The sequence below is a fragment of the Topomyia yanbarensis genome, chromosome 2, assembly GCF_030247195.1.
Source record: "Topomyia yanbarensis strain Yona2022 chromosome 2, ASM3024719v1, whole genome shotgun sequence".
NCBI classification, from domain to species: Eukaryota; Metazoa; Arthropoda; class Insecta; order Diptera; family Culicidae; genus Topomyia; species Topomyia yanbarensis.
Window position 1 is genome coordinate 386,037,111 of NC_080671.1, and position 21,388 is coordinate 386,058,498.

Sequence of the window (21,388 nt, forward strand, 5' to 3'; positions counted from 1 at the left end):
GGAAGATGAGGAGTGCTTCGAGCTACTTGGAAATAGAGGAGCCCGCGAGCGCACCAGGGTGACCTCGGTCGCCAGATGGCAGCGTGAATGGGATAACTCCTCGAAAGGTAAATGGACCCACCGGCTGATACCTAGCATATCGAGCTGGGTGGGCAGACCCCATGGGGAAGTTCACTTCCATCTGACACAATTCCTGTCAGGCCATGGCTGCTTCCGACAGTACCTCCACAGGTTCGGGCACGCGGAGGTCCCAGCCTGCCCTGACTGCCCAGGTGTAGACGAAACTGCCGAACACATACTGTTCGTATGTCCTCGGTTCGACGTCGAAAGAAGGGCAATGCTTGACGTCAGTGGCTGGGACACAACCCCTGATACCCTTATTCAGTGGATGTGTCCATCAGTGGAGAAGTGGGACGCAGTCTCGACTGCAACCACCCAGATTGCCACCGAGCAATAGACGACTGGCACGACTAACTAGTGATTGGTTAGTTGGAGCGAAACAGACCGAGCGCAGAAAAGTGAGTGAATGGTCTGTTCATGCTGAGGAAGGTTTGGCGCAGCGACTGGCAACCGCGTAAGGGGTAAACCCAGCCACCCCGAAGCAAGGTAGAAGAGCGAGTGTATAGGTGTATATGTGGACTGCCTCATGCCACGTGTACTGGGCTAGTACGTAAATGTATTCTCCATCGTAAAAAAAAACACACACACACATACATACACACACAGACATTTTCCGATCTCGACGAACTGAGTCGAATGGTATATGACACTCGGCCCTTATTTTTTGTCCATTTCAGTAGATTTTGAACCTCTGAGATATTACGATTGTAACGGTTTATATGGGAAATTCCTGTGTGACCGCATTCATCAACCTATAACTCCGGAACCTATAGTCAGATCGGAATAAAATTCAATAGCAGATAATAGCAGTGTCATTTCTTTCATTTGGAATCAAGTTTGTTCAAATCGATCAAGAATTCGTTGAGAAATAGACGAGATATTAACTTAGGAATTTGGCAAGTTCCCCGAGGGCATCAGGAACCGCCAATGTGGTCAAAACTACTTCAATTGGCCATTATTAATCTAGACCCGCAAATACAAATAATGTCACATCGTCGCTGTTGTGCTATCTTATGACAAACGCCATTTTGGGGTAAACTGAGTTAGATATGCCACATCACTTGGCTAAAAAATCTCTACAAAGTGGCGTTTTCAGAATTTTGACACTCTACTTGCTTACTGAGATATAGCGAGAAACGTGCTGAGAAATTTTCAATTTTTTACTTCAATTAACTGTGTATGGGGATTGGCTCAAGATATCTTGATATATAAGATGTTTTTATATTTAAAACTATCCGAGGTACACAATGGTATAATAATTTTCGAAACAAAAATACACGCATTGTGTGAAAAAAGCAGTTTAAGTTTTAAATTGGAAATATAGCATGTTTGGCAACACTGTAACCAAAAATAACTAATTTTTCTAGATTCCCTGACTCATTTCCTTCAAGATGCATCTAACAGATTGTTTATAGACCAAATTAAGCCAAAGATATGAATAAAAGTTCATAATTGATGAATTTTTTCTATGAAAAATTTTCCATGCGCGATTATGACACGCCATACAAATTTTGCCATCAATGCACACCTATGACACGTGTGAGTGCGACTTTTGTTTACATTTATAGTAAAAACTCGCAACATAGTCAACCGATCTTCGTAATATTTGAGAGATTAATACAGAATAGACAGAAGCATCAATTGTATTCTTTGAATTGTTTATACCATTTATAAGTTTCAAGCTATTCAATCTCAAACTTTAAAAATCGTTTTTCTCGGAATATGCTAAATGGCGCTTGTCATAACATAGCACAACAGCGACGACATGTATTTTAATGTGTATTGCATCATTTGGATATCATGGTGGTACCAGTTTATATGGAAATTTGCTGTATGACCGCACTCTTCAACCCGAAACTCCGGAACCGGAATTCCGATCAACAAAAAATTCATTAGCAGCCGATGGGAAGGTTGTACCTTTCATTTGAGACTAATTTTGTGCAAATCGGTTCAGCCATCTCCGAGAAACAGAAGTGACATTTTTTTCCACATACACACATACATACACACAGACATTTTCCGATCTTGACGAACTGAGTCGAATGGTATATGTAAATCGGCCCTCAGGGCCTCGGTTAAAAAGTCGATACTTGGAGCGATTGCATAACCTTTCTATATGAAAAAGGCAAAAACGAAAATATTTTCATCATCCTTTTGCCTTTCTCATATAGAAAGGTTATGCAATCACTCTGAAAAACGTCAACCTAATCCCGGCTTTTTTCGACTCGCATAAGGTTTCTGGATTTTAACAGGGGCGTAGTTGATGGTTTACGGAGAGGGGTTACACCCCCCCCCCTCTACTGTTCACTCCCCTCCTTTAAAAATCTCCTTAAATCACCCCTCAGACCACCACCCCATCCAGCCCTCATACCCCTCCCTTTCAACCCCATCATCTTTAAACCACCACTATATCACAAAGCATACCAATTTAAGCTGGGGAGTCGTTCGATCATGGGACTTTCGCCCTCCTCACATACCCACCCCCGCATGACAAAATGAGTTAGCAAGCAGATAACATTGATCTAATGCTGATTAGGCTAATGGAGTATGATATTTTTTTGTTTCAAGTGTTTCACCGTCGACAAGTAGCTCATCAAGTTCGTGGCTGGCATGCCATTGTGTATAAGTGCAAAGTGTACTAAGAATGTAATGGACATTTCCACAATTATGTTGAACATAAAAAGCCTCCGTGCCATAGTTTAGAGAAATGAGAAAGGCACAATTGCACCGCTAGGTGGATGAAAACAGGTTTTTGGTATGGCTTTCGCTTAGTGACAGGGTTGCCACATTCAGTGATTTTCTTGATGCTTTTGAAAAACCCTTTGGGTTTGTAGATTATTGTTTTGAAGAATATTTGCTTATATTATGATTAATAAAAGGAATTTTCTAATTCAATTCTTTTTGCATTATGTATTCGTCCTAATAAGGACGGAAGATCGGTTTGTAGATAACTACGTTTTGTGATACAGGACGAGAATCCTTTGAAACGATTCGCTTGTTGGCGATTCGCTTCTGCTGCGTACACCCCGACGAACATTTTCCCGAGGGGCAAGCACAAAATCTTCAATACGACGCACAGTGTCGCCTAGCCGGACAAAACCTCAAAATTTTATTTTAGATTTTTCATGATTTAACATTTTTCTCTGATTTTTAACAGGTCCAATAGAGTCTTCTTAAAATATTAAGTCACGAGGACGAGAGTTCGATTTTTAAAAGAATTTCAAAGGTGAAATAGATGATGGATTCTGAGGAAAACTATTTTTAAACCTAACTTATTCAAATGAATATGTCTTTTTAGTTAAGATTCCGATTGGGGTGAAACTGATTTCATTGGAAAGGTTATTCGCTGGACTTATAGCTACCATTCATACAAATAGTAAATCGAGCAATAGTTTAAAGTTATAATGTTCAAAGTGGCTGTACTTTCTTTTGAAAAGATCGCTTGTTGTTCATGATACTTGAAAATTAGTGTACTTTCCGAAAATGAATATCTTGTTTTGCTCCTTTCTGCCCCGAGGTATGAAAAAAGGTGATTTTTCATGATACGTCTGAAGGAGACGCATGGTAGCCTTTGACTACCCAGGGTTCCCAATATAATTTATAGATGTGTCTTATCATTATCAACAATTGAAAAAAAAATGTGTATTCTGCTAAAAAAAATCACCGTACCTAATTTTTTGAAAATGAATTTTCGGAAATAGTGCCCTTTATATTCGTAAAGGTTAAATTTTCGAACCACCCTAAGTGCCAAAATTTTGAGGTAATAAAAAACAAAAAATAAACATCAAATATGAATTCAGCGTCACAAAATTACCCTAATGTGAAGTTTTCATCAAATTCGGGCCACTTTTGAGGTTTTGTCCGACTTTTGTATGGAAGGTGATCACTGTGCGACGCACAGTGGCTGGAGGCTGGCCAAAACCTCAAAAATTTATTTTTGAAATATTGATATTTTATATTTTTCCTTAATTTCTCATGTATTGAATGAAGTATATTCGAAATTTTATGATCATTGGATAAAAACACGATGTTTAACATGAGTTTAAACGTACCAAAGTCCAGATTTTTCAATGATTTTCATTTCCGAAACCACCATTGATCTATTCACTTCAAATGCTGGTTGCTCTTTTTATTTTGGTCCGAATTTACCAAAATTAGTTTCATTGTGTAGAGGAACGAAAAACTTGGTTAGTGAATAAAATACATTTGGTAAATTTTCTTGGAACTATGACTCTTTCGTTTAAATATTTTTGAGGTGGTCAGATCAAAAATACTTTTTTCACTAATGTATTCTGTACAAATTTCGGAATCATTTCGGAACGGTCACATAGTATACATTCTATGGGAAATAACCTCTACTTTTCGAATATCATGGTCTCGTTCTGCGCCTAGGTGTGCAAAAAGGTTTATGGAGATTTTAAAGCTTTGTTGATGATATGGAGGCGCATGGTGTTTTGGTTAAATATTTAGACAATCTACAGTAAACCAACACGTTATACAATGGATTTAAAGTAGTGTTCTTCATTTTTTATGATATTACTGATATTGGTGAACAGTAACGGAAAATCTATCATGAAAACGGGATCATAGTTATAAGAAAGGTTCAATGACACTGTATGGAAAAATGCATTTAATATTTTACGACCTTTGACATTAAAAATGAGTTCAGCACCTCAAAATTAGCTTCAATTGTGATTTTCAGTCAAATTAGGTAACATTTGAGGTTTTGTCCGACTTTTGTTTGAAGACCCGCCACTGTGCGACGCAGTGCCAGAAGTCGTACTTAATTAGTTACTTTAAGTACCATTAAGTACCATTACATTAATTACTGCTAATGTTCAAAAAGTACGTGATAAATACATGGTAATTTAAGTACAGAAATGATTTTAGATACAGCGCATTTATACTTTAAATACGCAAAATATTTAAATTATTGCCAATATGTACTTAAATACTTTAGGTACTTGCACATCGACATTAATTACAATACTTTATACTTGCACGTTAACAGTTATGTGTCCAACAAAAAAAAACACCTTTAACAGGCCAACGAGGGTACCCGGGTACCCACAAATTGAAATGCTCATAACTATGGCTTCCTTTAACCGATTTGGACACTTTTAGATGTTTTGGTTTCAGGAACTCGTTCACTTTTTAATTCTTTACAATAGAACCGGAATAATGGATCTGGTGTTTGGTAATTCGGATTTTCCGGAGTAATGTTCCAGTACTAGGATATGATTTGTAAATTTTAATAATGTACTAGCAATATGAGTATCAAAACTCTTCAAATTGTCTCGGAAGTCTGTTTTTTTTATTGTTAGGGTCCCTATGGCAATTTGAAAAATGGAATTGGAATGGAATGGCAACTCTCGGCCCCACGGGAACCTGCTCCGGAATGTCCGTTCCGGGGTCAAATCACCAAATGGTTCCAAAACCACGAGATACAGCCTACTGATGCAATTCCAAGAATTTTGATACCCATATTGCTAGTATTCCATTGAAGTTCGCAAAGAGTACCCCTGCACAGGAACCTGCTTCCGGAAACCCGGATTCCCGGGAACCGAATGAAGTAACCCGATTCATTTTTACCAAGTCCAAAAGTGGATGAGTTCCTGAATCCAAAACGGCCAAAAGTATCGAAATCGGTTGGATATTACCTTAGTTATGGGCATTTTAGTTTTGTGGGTACCCGGGTACCCACGTCGGCCTGTTACGTAGTAAAAAAATTCAGGAGCCCCTCCTCACTCCCACCCTTACTATATCAACAATATTATTAACCCAAAAGCTTGACTTAGTCAAGTTCTAAGATGTCACAAAGTTTCAATTTCCAGCTATGGATAAAACATAGGAATTTCATTAATTGAAGCTTAAAAAGGTACCCGGGTACCGCGTCGGACACACAACGGTTAATTACATTAAATATGTTATTAAGTACAATGGAAGTATTTTTAAATACTTCATAAATTACTTCAATTACAGTTAAAATACGTTGGTATTCTCAATACGACGCACTCAAGCCTGCTAGTACTGGCCCTTCGCATTCCCCTCACCCAGATCATGTCAAATGAGCACAATGTGACACAAGGCGATCTCTTTTATCAACTTTTTGGTGCAGATGGAAGACCTTTTGTATGACAAAAATATTTTCATCATTATTTGTGGTGTGGCTTTCGCTTAGTGGCAGGGTTGCCACATTCACTTATTTTTTTAAAGGTTTTGCAAAAACCATGGAGTTGGTAGATTGTTATTTTGAAGAATATTTGCTTATATTATGATTCACTGGTAAAGGTACAGAATTACCAAGCGCAAACTTTATACAAGTTAACAAAAGGAATGTTTTAATTGAATTCTTTTTTCATTATTTATTCGTTCTAATAAGGACGGTTCGCTGATAGCTGTCTTGTGATGCAGGACGAGAATCCTATGGAACGATTCGAGCCTTGCTTGCATGACTCATACGCACGGTATAAACCATCAATTCGCCATCTCGCTGCTGTTCCGCCATCGTCGTTTGGAACTGCGAACAAAATCCTTCCAGTGCACACAGACAAACGTTCCCCTTCCGTAGCTCGTATCAAATGCAGGATCTAACAGCTATCCTACAAGCAACAGTAGCGATAGTCCAACCGGTTCTGCTAGCAGAGCAGGCATGGCAATGAAGGAATTTGGTCAAAAATATTCCTTTTATATCAAGTGATGAAAGGAGGATGCTTATGAATGTCGAGATGAGGTCCGTGTTAGGGAAAGTCTAGCACAAATTTGTGAAAATTGTATATGTTTTCCCTATTTGTTGCATATTTACGAATTTTTTAATAGTGTGCTAATAAAACACACAGATAAATTTGATAACAATTTTTACTGTCAATTTTCTTAATCGATTGGTGTTCGAATCAAGAAAATTCGTCAACAATTAACAAAACGTAAGCGAAATCTTTGTCTGTTTTCTTACATGATCCAGTTCATATTGTCACGTTATTCTGCGTAAAAAATCCTTATGACGATAACGCATATAGAAATTACGAAAATCACGAACATGACTTATTACTCCACGCAAAAAATGCAAGAGTGAATTCATAAATAAAATATCACAGAATTTACAAAAATTATGACTAACCTTCTAAAATCATGAACATCGCTCAACTCTCAGCTCGTGCGATTTGTCACGTTTGTGTTTGGAGAGAGTATTCCGATTTTGCGTCACGATTTGATTAGAGCTTTAGAACAAACAGTTGGCAGAGTTTATAGGCTGGGGGAAGCACCACAATGCTAGAAGAGAAGTAAGTGCTAATTGTTGCGCTTCAATAATTTCGACAATCATTCGGACTGAACTATCGATAGTTTGAAGGTACAACCATAGAATACTATAGATCCGACACGTTGTCGTGTTTCCGAAGTCAAGCTCTTCACCAAATGATAATAATTAAATAGAAGTTTTTCTGTTTCGAGCAGATTAGCTGAATGGTAAATTGGAACCGGTTTAAAAACTAACTTATATCATACTTTTTTTAAATAATTAAACAATTTTCGAAAAAGTGTGTTGGTTGGTTGCATTAAAAAGAAGTTTAGTTGAATTCTTTTGTTACCATATAGACAAAATAGAGTAACTCGGAACAGTCGTTCAGTTCATTTTCTAATTCGGAACATTTGTTATTTCGTCGGTAATTTGGTGAAAAGTATTAAAAGTCTGGCCCTGGCCCAACAAATGATTTTACTTAACAGTTTCGACTAAACCTATCGAATTGCAACATATTCCTCTACTCACCCAATCATCCCGTTCTTGAGATTGTCGACCAGCGTCGGCGGAGACTTGCAGCGCACGTTCTGGGTGTACGAGTTGTACGCCACCGTCGCCATGTCGCCGCTGCTGGCCAGATTGAACAGATTACCTAGCCCAGCGGATCCTCCACCTGCGAGGATTGCCGCTGCGGACGGTTGTAGTGGCACCGGACTGGCCGAACTGGCAATCGGTGTCGGCAGGAGCGGTGCTGAAGCGGCCAGTGAAGCATTGATGTCCACCACGGAAACTTCGGTCAGCTCGTGCTGACTTGCTGACATTGCTCCCGGCGTGGCGGTGGTGTTGCAGATGACGACCTTGTCGGTCATTAGAGTTCGGAAGTACTGTTTCCGCTACGATAGTGGCCGGTTTGTTTGGTGCAGAAAATATGCGCTAGATGTTCTCTAGAGAGCCGCTTTGGCCTAGTTTGAGCTGTTCAGTTCATTTTTTGTAGGGCCATAGCAAAACGTGCGTTTCAATTTGTTGTGTTGTAGTGAAGCTCGTTTTTATCTTTACCAAGATGATGGAATCGCTACGTCCCTCTCGTAGGTTGAGTACAATTCTGTAAAGTGATTGAGAGGAAGAGAAAATACACGATAATTGTATGACGGGAAAATGATACTCGTGTTTCATCATTTTAATTGCCCGTGTTTATCTGGTTGTTCAAGCACGTTGTAAATGTCGTGTTAGGTGGAGCGTGGGGAAACATTTTTTCCCGCTTTGATTCGAAATATACGGCTATCTTTGGACATGACATCAATTGGCCCCAAACACTTAAGAACTTATTTTTTTGAAATACATGTGTTTTGATTGTTAGAATTGCTATGTCAGTATATATCCATCGAGGGAAAGATTTGCACCACCTTTGTAAAACTAAACTGCTCAATTTCAGGTCATTATCAACAGGGGCGGCGAAAAGCTTTACGCCCGAGTGGGTAGAAAGCATAGGGTGATGGGTCCATTAGTAACGATTTTTTCCTTTTCGCAATGCACACACTTACATTACATTCACATTAAATCACGTTTGTTTATGCAAATGGAATTGTGGTACATCGATGTTTTCAAATGTGTGTAGTGCGAGATACATGCGTTGCGCATCTAAATTTTTTGAAATGGTTCAAAATTTCGAGTGGGTTATTACCCACTCGGTTATTTTCGGTATGGGTAGTACTACCCATACTACCCACGCTTTCCGCCGGCCCTGATTATTAAACTGATTTGCCTAATTATGCAAAATAGTTTCAACATGATCCTGACTTTAACCTCTACCTTTCTTATTATTTCTGTCAGATACCAAAAATGATTCAAATGTGCACACAAGCTGTTAAATTTTCGAAACATAATAGATTCACGTTCGACATAAATCGCTCGAAACACTGGTGACCAACTTTGGTGGCTTTTACTGAATCCGCCTTCCTCGTGATGGACAAAAGTACAACAAATATTAGACAGCAGCGGAAACTACAACAAACTAAATGTATCCTGAAAACATGAGAGCCGATATAACTTTCTGTTACATGAACTTTATTTCTCGACAACGTTTACCGCGAAAGAAATAAGGAGGATATTCTACATTAGCATATTGATTTTTGGTCCGGTTTGCTTGGCAAAAAGGTCAGTGAAATATAAATATGAAATGAAACTTAAAGAAATGGAATTTTAACGTAGTGCACAGTACTTCTACATGAACATCTAGCATTACCACGGGAAATACGAATCGACAACCGATACTCGCAAAACGAAAAAAAACATGAGTTGTGTAACAGACCGTGAGAAACAAAACACAACCAGCGAGGAAATCGATGACGAAGATGACATATCAAATAAATGCGATCTGAATTATTTACAGGCTTTATTCGGCGACACTGAAATTGCTTTCTGAACGAGAAAAAGAATCTTTGCGTGCCATGGAAAACTGTATGCGCAGAGTTCAGTTTGCCAAAAATAATTTATATTTATCTCGGCAAGTGGAAAAGTCTCACTGACTCCGTTAAACCTTCTCATTTAGCTACGGTTACAAAGCCTTGTAGTCAACATATTTTTAATTCAAACGAATTATTTTTCGAGTTTATGCAAACGATCATCACTTACCAGCAAAACCAGATGAGCTATAAAAATGTCCACAATACTATAACTAAAACTGTACTAAAAATAAGGTAGTATGTATGCATACACGTAATAGTTCAAAACGAGACCAGCTCCAAGCACCTGATGTTTGTAGACTGAGACAAATTGACACCGAAGTAACCAATTTTAATATGAAACACAATTGCAGGCCTGCGGCTACTTTCTACTTCTGCCCGAGTCAGCGCTACGGTCCGAGTGAACTAAACTAGCAGCCTCTCGATCTAGTGAATGAAGTTGACAAAAAGCGCTTCTTCGACCCAGCACCGTGAAGTGGAATAGTTTATGATGCTGAAAATGGAGCTTAGGCTTACGGAAGTCGCATACCTTCAGTATCCTACCCGATCGCAATGCAGTGCTGATATCATTCAACATGTTTTGTTAAGCAGAATGATACACGTTTAGCAGAACAACTCAAAAAACGTGTTTGAAAGTGACAGCGTTGAAATGAAGTAAAATGTAGAGTTAAGGCTAGATGACCTATAACCGCATATTCTCCCTGAGCGGCTGTTCGCCCATCTAAATATGGAAGCTGTTCTTCAATGTCAGCTTCTTTCACCGAACAGCCTAGATAAGCCGTGTAGTGTCGGTAGTGGCTGTTTCAACCGACTAAGAATTACACTACGGACTACCTGTTTCAGTGGTAAAAATCTACCAAACAGGGAACCCCAATTCCATAGTGTCATGCGACCCGTGCTATGGGTAAAATTGTTGAGGGGGTTTAAAACGTTCTCAATGGCGAACGGAGCCTGGGAAGAGTCGGGCGAACTCCCCAGTATGCTGCATTACGCAGCGGAACGTTCACTTTACACACCGATTTTTTTTTCACCGATGATCCACTTAATTTTGCCGAATTTTTGTTGGCTGGGGGTTTGCTGAGACTCTCGGCTGATGGTAGTTCGGTGAAGTTTTGTTGAGTTTCGATTATCAAATTTCGATGTGTACAGATGAACCTGCCCAGAGGCCGTGTGGTATCCGGCCTAGAATTGAGCCACTGGAGTCCTGCTCCCATGTCGTAGGAGGCGACTGAAAGTAGGAGACCCTAAGTCAAGGTGTAGTTCCGTGCCGAGGACTTAATGACTGGAGGGTCTAAAATATGCCAGTCGCGCACGGTGCGTTTTGGGTTTTGCCCTTGCTGTGTTATGCGAATCTCTGACACAGTGGACCATTATTTTCTTCGCAAATCGTGGTAATCAAATGATCATGTCCCATTTAAACCTGATATGGCTCGCTAAATGCGTTAACATCCCAACTCGCTTGGTGTCCTCTAGTTGTTGTGCAATTTGTGTTGGAGATGAAATGTACAGTTCTCTAATCAACAATGGTTAGAATAGCACAAGTCAATCTCCAACATAAACGTACAGCAACTATGAATTTATCTCGACTCATGCAGGAAGGTAAAGCTTCCATAGCATTGGTTCAAGAACCGTATTTCCATAAAGGAAACTTCTATTTTGGAAAGTTACTTAACACTGCCTTCATTGCTTACAACAAGACAGGCATGACTAACCCACGTGAAATGCCTCGTGCTTGCATTCTTGCAAATAAGGCTATTGACGCGTGTCTCATATCGGAGCTCACAACTCGCGATATCTGTGTTGTCACAGTTTCACTGACTGTCGGAAACGTAGACAAAAAATACATATATTGTTCAGCATACCTACCGCATAACGAATCATCTCCTTCTGATGATTTCAAAAGCGTTGTATCATATTGTAGCAGAAATGGGCTTCCGCTTATTATCGGCAGTGATGCGAATGCTCATCACATCATTTGGGGCAGCTCAGACATCAATCTGAGAGGCTCTGAACTGATGGAGTACATAAGTAGTACAAATTTCCATATTCTGAATGTGGGAAACCGACCAACTTTTGCGAGGTCTGGAAGGGAGGAGGTGTTAGACATAACACTTTGCTCTGATAGAATTTTGCATGAACTGGGAAATTGGCAGGTTCCAAATGAAACTGAACCGTCTCTATCCGATCATAAATATATATTTTTCGATCATTTTGATGTCACCTTCAATGTGGTGACATATCGTAATCCTAAGTCTACAAACTGGGACCTCTTTTTGGAAAACTTAGCGACTAAATTTCATGGATATTTTCCAACAATTAGTCAACTAGACGACTTAGATGACGTCGTGGATACGACAAACTCATTCATATTAGCATCCTACGAAGAAGCTTGTCCACTTCGTACTGTTAAATCGACTAGGGGAACCCCTTGGGGGAGGGCTGAGCTTGAAAGAATGAAGAAAGTTATGAGAAGAGCATGGAACCGGCGTCAGCGTGATGACTCCAGGGCTTTCAGGTCAGCTCGTAGTGCATGTAAGAAATGTCTTAGATCTGCAGAACGGGCTGGCTGGCAAAGCCTATGCACTAATGTCTCTAGTCTGAACGAGGCTAGCAGATTAAATAAAATTCTCTCCAAATCGAATGATTTTCAGATGAACTCCTTGGAAACCAGAGATGGTGTTTATGTGACGGACGAAAAAGATGTTCTTAATTGTCTCTTCGACACACACTTTCCAGGTTGTATCGATCCGGAGTTGAACAATGTTCACCGATCTCATTCTGGTGATTCGGACTAGTGGGCGTTAGCACGCACATTGGTTTCCACTGAATCGGTCAAGTGGGCGGTTGACAGCTTTGCTCCATACAAATCACCCGGAAAAGATGGAATACTTCCCGTGCTACTGCAAAAGGGATTTGATATTCTTAAACATGTCTTGAAAAAGATTTTGCTTTCCAGTCTTGCTACCGGGTATATCCCGAAAGCATGGCGAGAAATAACTGTTAGATTTATTCCCAAAGGGGGGCGCTCAAGCTATGAAGAAGCCAAGAGTTTTAGGCCTATCAGCTTAAGTTCTTTTCTTCTGAAAGCTTTGGAACGGATAATCGATCATCACATCAGGAACGTTAGTTTAGTTGAATATCCACTGCACAAAATGCAACATGCATATCAGTGTGGGAAATCCACGATCACTTTACTTCACGATGTTGTTTACAACATTGAGAAGGCCTTCTCGCTCAAGCAATCTAGCTTGGGTGTATTTCTAGATATTGAGGGTGCTTTTGACAATGTGTCCTCCCAGTCTATTCTGGAAGCTACGCACGGTCATGGGATACCTGCATGTATCTCAGGTTGGATAAACGCAATGCTTAGTAACCGCATACTTTGCTCGTCACTGCGACAGGCTGAGATACGGAAGTTGAGTATTTGCGGTTGTCCTCAGGGCGGCGTTCTGTCACCTTTGTTATGGAACTTAGTAGCTGACGGCTTGTTGAAGAAACTCAATGAGCTTGGATTTCCAACCTACGGGTTTGCTGACGATTACCAAATACTAATTACTGGATTTTGCATCGGAACAATCTTTGACTTTATGCAACAGGCATTAAGAGCTGTCGAACAGTGGTGTCGACAAGTTAAACTATCAGTTAACCCAAGCAAAACTTCAATGGTTCTTTTCACGAAGAAGCGAATAACAACCGGGGTTCGTCCCTTGCAGTTTTTTGATTCTGAGCTGCTGTGTGCAGATCAAGTCAAATACGTTGGAGTCGTATTGGATTCCAAACTGAATTGGTCTGCTCACATTGAGTTCAGAGTCAAGAAAGCGTGCATGGCCTTCGGGCAGTGCAGACGAACTTTTGGAAAGACCTGGGGTCTCAAACCTAAATACATCTATTGGATTTACACGACAATTGTACGTCCAATACTGTCATACGGATGCCTTGTGTGGTGGCAGAGGGGAGAGGTGGTGACAGTCCAGTCAAAGCTAAACCATCTGCAAAGAATGGCGCTCATGGCGTTGACTGGTGCTTTCACCACGACTCCGACTGCTGCTCTTGAGGCACTTCTAAACATCAAACCATTACACATACACTTAAAACAAGAAGCGCTATCATGTGCATACAGACTGCAGGTTACTGGGCTTTGGAACAGTAATCATGTTGATCTTGCTACCAGTCATACACGATTGTGGTCACAAATGGTTACATGGGGTGAAGATATTCTTGCTCCCAGCGATATTACACTCACTTGTAGTTTTCCTTACAGGACATTCCATGTGAAGATTCCCTCTCGAGAGGAGTGGTTGTCTGGCTTTATGGAAAGACAACAACAAACGCAAGTGGTTTGCTACACTGACGGTTCTCTGATGGAGGGACGTGCTGGTGCTGGTGTCTACTGTCGTGAAATGAGATTGGAACAATCTCACTCACTAGGTAGATACTGTACTGTATTCCAAGCAGAAATCTTTGCGATTATGTGCGGGGTGCAATCGGCCCTTCAACTGAGTTTATCCGGCAGAGTTATAAACTTCTGCTCCGATAGTCAGGCTGCAATCAAGGCCCTTAGCTCAGACAAATCCCGGTCCAAGCTAGTGATCGCGTGCCGAACCCAAATCGAAGAACTAAGCATTGTCAACACTATCTACCTTGTCTGGGTGCCCGGACATTGCGGTATTACTGGAAATGAATGGGCTGACGAATTGGCCAGGGCAGGTTCAGCGATTGACTTCGTTGGTCCTGAGCCCGCGCTGCCAATTTCGACAAGTTGGATAAGGGAAAAAATACGGTCCTGGGCTTCGTCCGAGCACCGCAATTATTGGAGAAATCTACAAACGTGTCGCCAAACAAAGGCGTTTCTAGAACAACCATGCCCAGTGGTTTCGAAAAATCTCTTACATTTTTCAAAGCTCCACTGCGGCATGCTGACCAGGGCTTTAACCGGCCACTGCAAACTCAATTATCACATGGCAACTATTCAGCGCGCTGAGTCTTTTTCATGTGATCTTTGTGAATCCGACTACGGAACCTCATATCATCTAATATGCAACTGTCCAGCGGTAGCGCAATTGCGATTTCGGGTCTTCAGCCGTCCTTATATAGACGAAACCATGTTTGGTCGACTGAAACTCAGAGACATACTAAAGTTTCTTGTCCAATGTGGTAAAGAGCTTTAGGCTTATTCGCAGGCAAGTTGAACTACTTGTGAGTTTAACTTACCTGTTGTTTATTTTTGTTTTGTGCTGTTATTTTTCCCACCCTTCCAATTCTACTTCCCCACACCTCCTTGTCCTTTCCTTCCGCTCAGGAAATGATGAAACACACGGCAAGGCACAAATCCCCGACTATGTACGGGGAACGTGCCATTTGAGCCAATATATTCTGATTCCTGATACGGAAGTCGCATACCTTCAGTATCCTACCCGATCGCAATGCAGTGCTGATATCATTCAACATGTTTTGTTAAGCAGAATGATACACGTTTAGCAGAACAACTCAAAAAACGTGTTTGAAAGTGACAGCGTTGAAATGAAGTAAAATGTAGAGTTAAGGCTAGATGACCTATAACCGCATATTCTCCCTGAGCCAATTGAAAATTGTGTTTCTCAATACGGAAAAGTAGAATCCGATATTTGAGAAACTTTTTCGCGGGTATTCCTAACAGTGTTATTGTAGTAAAGAAGCGGGTTGATAGATATATGCCCTTTTACAATTCAAAACTCATAGAACTATTATTAAACGCACCCATGACAAGCAAAATCCTACGTGGACGTTCTGTAATTAGACGGCACACAATGGAAAACATTGCGAGGAAGATTCAGAGCAGAATACATCTCAGCAGAGATTTTAGTACCAGAAACAGTTGCTCAATTTGTGGCAGCTGTTCAAGCCATAATGACAACAGCGAAACCTACCATCTACAAGAATGTTATTTGCAATGACGGCATACATATGCTAGTCATCCGTAAGTACAAGAAACAAGAAAGAATATCTGATCGCGGGTACTACAAAAGCTTTAACGATGATGATATTGATATGAATGATAAGAGAGAAGTAAATGTTCCCCAAGATGCAATAGGCGAGCATACAAATGTATCCCCGTCGCGAAAAAAGGTTTCCTCGTGCAAAAGAAAGTTGTGCGCTCTGCTAAGGTGTCAGATCTATTTGGGACTCAGAAAAATAGAGCAGATCCGCGATTATTTTTAATCATTATATTTTTTGTGAAACTATTTTACATGATTTCAGGAATGTAATGCACCTCAGAGCAAATAAAGAGAAGAAAAAAAACGCTCTTTGCACTTTTCATGCGAACCACCGCTCCTCTCTTTCGCAATAAACCCCTTCACTCCGATGTGTGTTGCTCCCATACGTTCATTCTATTCCATGGCTGCACACCTCAAAGAGTAGAAATAAAGAGGCTCTTTAGTGTGCATCTTGGTCCCACGCGCACAGAAGCAGAGAAGGCAACCAAAAATATTTTAAAAACATTCTTTCGATCAAACTTTATCTGAATTGTAGTTTGATTCGCCTTCCTACCTGCCAGTGCCAGTGAGGGGAGACGCAAAAAGTAGGTCTTCAAATTGACTCTTTGAACGAAATTTTGCAGCTACACAGTACACAGATATTTCTCTTTTTCGTTTTCAAGTTTCTCTTTGAGCGGTTGCTCAGCACTTCGCAGAGTTTTGCGCTGCTCTATTTTTCATCGGTGTATTTCGCTCTTTGTGGCACATTGTGTGAGCAAATAACAAGCCTGCATTTTTATGGTGTTTTGTAGTAATTTTTGTAGTGAAAAGGTTGTAAAATGACAGCTGATATATTGTACTTCACATGCGATAAAATCGAACCAACATTTCTTTAGTACATGCCTGAACGCTTTTCGTGAACGAAATATTTTACAAAATTCTGTTATGTTCGAAAAGGGCAATCATTTTCTGAAATTGTTGATTTTGAATGATTTAGGGCGGACCCCTAGGGAACCGCGAAAAGGTTTTAGGGGTCCACGAAGATGGATATCGTCTTCGGTTGGATATTGAAATTTAAAACTTGTTCGCTACAAACAGAAATTAAAATATTAATATCAAATAAAACCGATCTTCACAAACAATAAAAGTGCCTGTAAAGCTGTAAAAAATAAAAGTGATGGAAAGCTGGAAAATATAATTTGGATGGACTGTCCTATTGGACCTACTGTCATGTACTGTTAAATTGTTACTAAAAGGGAAAACGGATCCTAATCTCAAGGAAGTGGCATATATACAGTTACACCACGTGAGAAACTATAATATAGATAATGTTTGAAAATTTAGTCCAGGCAGAAAATTTCATAACGACGAACAACATGCAACACGGCTTCGAATATGTCAACGTTGAAACCAATATCCTGAATATATAGATGACGATAAAATTAAGGTGCGCCTACACGACCTAGCGCCGCTCATTAGACCAGAGCACATTAAAAGATTTGTGTCAAAAGTGCGGAGAAATGGAATCCGTTACAAAATACGGAGAAGTGGAATCCGTTACTTAAGGAAACTTTTTCAGTGTCAATACCAACGGCGTTCGTGTTGTTAAAATGCGGTTGGCAAAAAACACTGTGCTCCTATCCTATTAAGTTTCCTACGTGCTAGTTTTATAACCAGTGCGCTTTTAATATCAAAACTAACTTCCGGTACCGAAAACGAAATAATTAGTCTAGTTTCTCCAATTCAACAATCACCATAGTAAAGCACGTATTTACGAGGAAAATTTGCATATACTTAATGTAGGAAATCACGCAACATTTGCAGAAGCTGGCAGAGAAGAGGTGTTAGATGTAACTCTCTGCTCTGACGCTATTACGCATCAGTTGGTAAACTGGCTCGTACCAAACGAGCTCGAACCTTCGTTACTTTCACCAATATTAATATTCTTTCACCAATATTAAATAATTATTTACAACTTATTGTCAGAAAAGCACATGCATTTTTCAAATGGCGATTTGGCAACATTCAGATTAAGTTACCTCCCGCAAGGTTCTTGTTAAAGCCCCCTTCTCTACAATTTTGACGTGAATGACATTGATAATTGTATTGTCAGCCCGTGTATTCTAAGGCAACTTAGAATAAATTCACGCCAGAAGATTTTATAAATTCTTTTGAGTTCTACATGACAAGGAAATAGAATCAAAGGAAGGGGAATATCGCGAAGCAGATTATGTGGACCAAATGGAGTTTCTGAGTATCTCCCAAAGGTTATTTTGAAATTTATACTGGGCGAGATTAGGATGCAAATAAAATTACTGCAGATGATTACAGTTAAATTTTGTCGTGAATTTTCTGGTAATAATTCTATAGGTATCGTTTCCGTTATCGTACTATTAAATGAATTAACAATATGATTTTTTAATGACGAAAATCATGATAAGATCTTATGTAGGGGGAGGGGGAGTTCTCCAAAATATTACGAACTCTTATCTGGGGGGAGGGGGAGGTTTAAAAGTTCCAAAAAAGCCTTACGTAATTAATGTACGACCCCATTAAGCGACATTATTTGACTCACACATACACACACACACACACATACACACATCTCATATTTGAAAACTAAAATTTGCTTACTTTTCTTCAAAATATTGGGAAGAATTTTTTGTTTCAGTTTTCCGTGATTCTTCTGGCTACACATATTATGCATTATCACAAAACAAATCAAATCGTTCAATAGTTTATGAGTTATCGTGTGCTACAATTCGAAAAATGTGGTTTCGGAGAATAATCGACCTGTGGGTGTGACTACAAATACGGGCGAGGAACACAAGGCTGTTTGAAACAAAAGAATGTTAGCGTGGCCACCGAGACTGCGCGAAACTATTCTAGAGGTTCAATGCTAATAATTAAGCGAATACGGAATATCGATTTTTTATCCACTACACCAGACGACCTCCCCCTAGGGTTGTAGAGAGAAATTACGGGCCCGGGAAGTCCATCATTGTAGATTTTTCGCACACAGAAACTATCAAGCTCGAAATATGTTGAAAAAAAATAAATATCAGCTATTATGTATTTCATGGACAACTATAAAATACACTTAGTGATGTTCATTTCAATGGCGTTTTTAATTTCAAAGGGTTTTACGGTCATTTTTTTTCGTTTCGTCGGTCTCTGTTCGCACTGTGTGCCTATCACTGACACCAGAGAGATGCCTCCAAAACCAGATATCGGTTATCTACACCGGGACTCTACGTCCCTTATAAAGGAAGCAGTGACACAGAGTTTTCACCTCAGAACATCTCTACGACCTCGGCTGGGATTAAAGCCAGACCCACTGGACTGAGCGACGGTCACGATTTCCACTTAACCACCGGCGTCGTCTATGATCAAAATTTGTCAAACAACAATTATTATTTTTTTTATTAATTTTAAAGTTCAAATAGCACAACATATAGAAAAATATTCAGCTAAGCTTTCGGTTGAGCGTCTTTTAATTACTGCCATCAAATTCTGTACAGCTACAGTTTTGGGTCTTTTTCAGGTTCCGCTTGACGATAGGGCCGAGTTCTAGTGTTTTCATAGGGTTCTTGTCCTTGGGCGCCATCAGAACCTTGTAGGCATTTTACCACTACATGCCCTTCTTTCAGCAATGGCAGTATTCAAAACTCGGCCAAAATAGCGTGGAATAATCGTGTTGGTCATGAAAGGTAGCAAACTTTTTTTCATGCACTTCTTCACATAAATTTTCTTGTTGACGGGCTCGGTCGCAATGAAAATGTCGCATTTCAAACCAAAGGTACAGAATCAGATATTTCTGTGTGAACTTCGACAATTTCATAAGCTTGAAAATATCGGCCACTATTCCTCCCGGTTGCCATTATGCTGGGGACAGTTGATTTGGTCACTTTTAACGGTTTCACTAACTTGGCGTGCAAGTATTTCGAATTCAGGCAATACGCGAAAAAAAAAATTTCCCTGTGTTTCTTTTCTTGCTTGGACGAAACTTTTATAACTAAAGAGCAAATATGAAATGAAAAAGTTATCTTTTGGTCGAACCCAGTTCACAGCACTAAATGCAAGAGAAAACTTTTCTCTTTTTCTACTACCAACACCTATTATTGGCGAGTGACCGTTTGTCCGGAATTTTCATTTAAGGTGAATTTTGACAGTTGGTTTTTAAGCCGTAATCATATGTTTGTCGAGATTTTCATATTTATCTAAAAGTCATAGATTTTTTCGAATCTTTGCTTGCTTTCACTTAGAATTCGTTAAAGAAACAACACATTCGGCAAGTCGGTGTGCTATAACATTGCCAGTTTCTGAAAATAAAACTTTTCATATGTTCGGTAGTGTTGCTGGCCTTTTTTGATTTCAGGAAAAACTGATTCAGGTGATTTATGAGAGTTCTTCCTTTATATATTTGGTACAATATTATTCAAGAACTCATAATTAAAACTTTGCACAAATTGCTAAAAAAATAGTAAAATGGAAATGTAACAAATTTAAATAAAAACAAAAAGAACATTCAATAGAGGCAGAATTTAAAGAGAGAAAAATAAAGAAATAATAAACGAGAAAAAACTAATAAATAGATAAAATCAAACGAAAGAAGAAAGCTATAAAATGGCATTTAAAATAATGGAAAAAGATTAAAAATATGCAAATAGTCAAAACCTGCCAACTTAAAAAAAAGATCGAAAAACGGTGAAACAGCAGAAAAAGGACAAAATTAAGACAACGGAAAAATAAAAAAAATGAATGCAAAAAACATCTTGAAGACATAGTAAAATAAAAACGATTACTTGAGTAAAATAATCAAATTAAACGAAGAAAATGAGAAAGGAAACTAGACAAACATTAAAGAAATAGAAAAATACTGGAAAATGGCAAAATATCGACAAAAGCGGGTAAATAACAAAATTAAAACTAAAACATCACGAACATAGAAAACGATAAGAATGGCAAAAGAAAGAAACAACAAAAATATAAAAACAAGACTACAATAGACAAATATAAAAATAAACGAAATAGATCTACTGAGATAGACATAAAAATAACAATTATATGAAATGTTCGAAATATAAAATTAGCACCACATTAAAAAAGGAAAGCATGAAAACAAAAAAAATAGGAAAATGTTAAAAATGTTTCCAAACAGAAGAAATGTTTAAGTGCAAAAATTGGATAAAAGATAACATGTGAAATGAAAATGGTTTAAACGAGTAAAAATGAAAATGCTAGAAGGAATGGAAAAACAGGATTATTATCAGGAAGAATCAGGAAAAAAGATAAAATTTAAAAAATAAATGGGTCGAGAAATAAATAAATCTATAAAAAGTAAAATTGAAAAAAAGATAAACAAATTGATGAAATGGAAAACCGAAAACTTGCACAAAACGCAAAAAGATAAAAAAAGAAAAGTAAAAATATTCAAATGAAAAGTTAACAAAACAGAAAACATGGAATTCAAAATGGTTTAAATGAGTAAAAAAGGAAAATGCGAAAGGTAATGGAAGATACCAATAAACAAAAATGTTAGGATATTGAAAAAATACATGCAAAAGAAAAACATAAATTTCAAAACTGATAAATGGAGAACAGAAAATTTCACA

At 38.9% G+C, this 21,388-nt stretch overlaps 1 protein-coding gene across 1 annotated transcript in view; it reads right to left on the minus strand.

The window, feature by feature from the left end:
- LOC131684713 (ATP-binding cassette sub-family G member 1-like) overlaps positions 1–21,388 on the minus strand; it is an 89,642-nt gene that overhangs the window by 48,235 nt on the left and 20,019 nt on the right. Inside the window, exon 2 of the mRNA XM_058967823.1 lies at positions 7,886–8,459. Within this exon, the coding sequence (XP_058823806.1) occupies positions 7,886–8,226 (341 nt within the window). The 5' untranslated portion in view covers positions 8,227–8,459. The remainder of the gene's footprint in view (positions 1–7,885; positions 8,460–21,388) is intronic.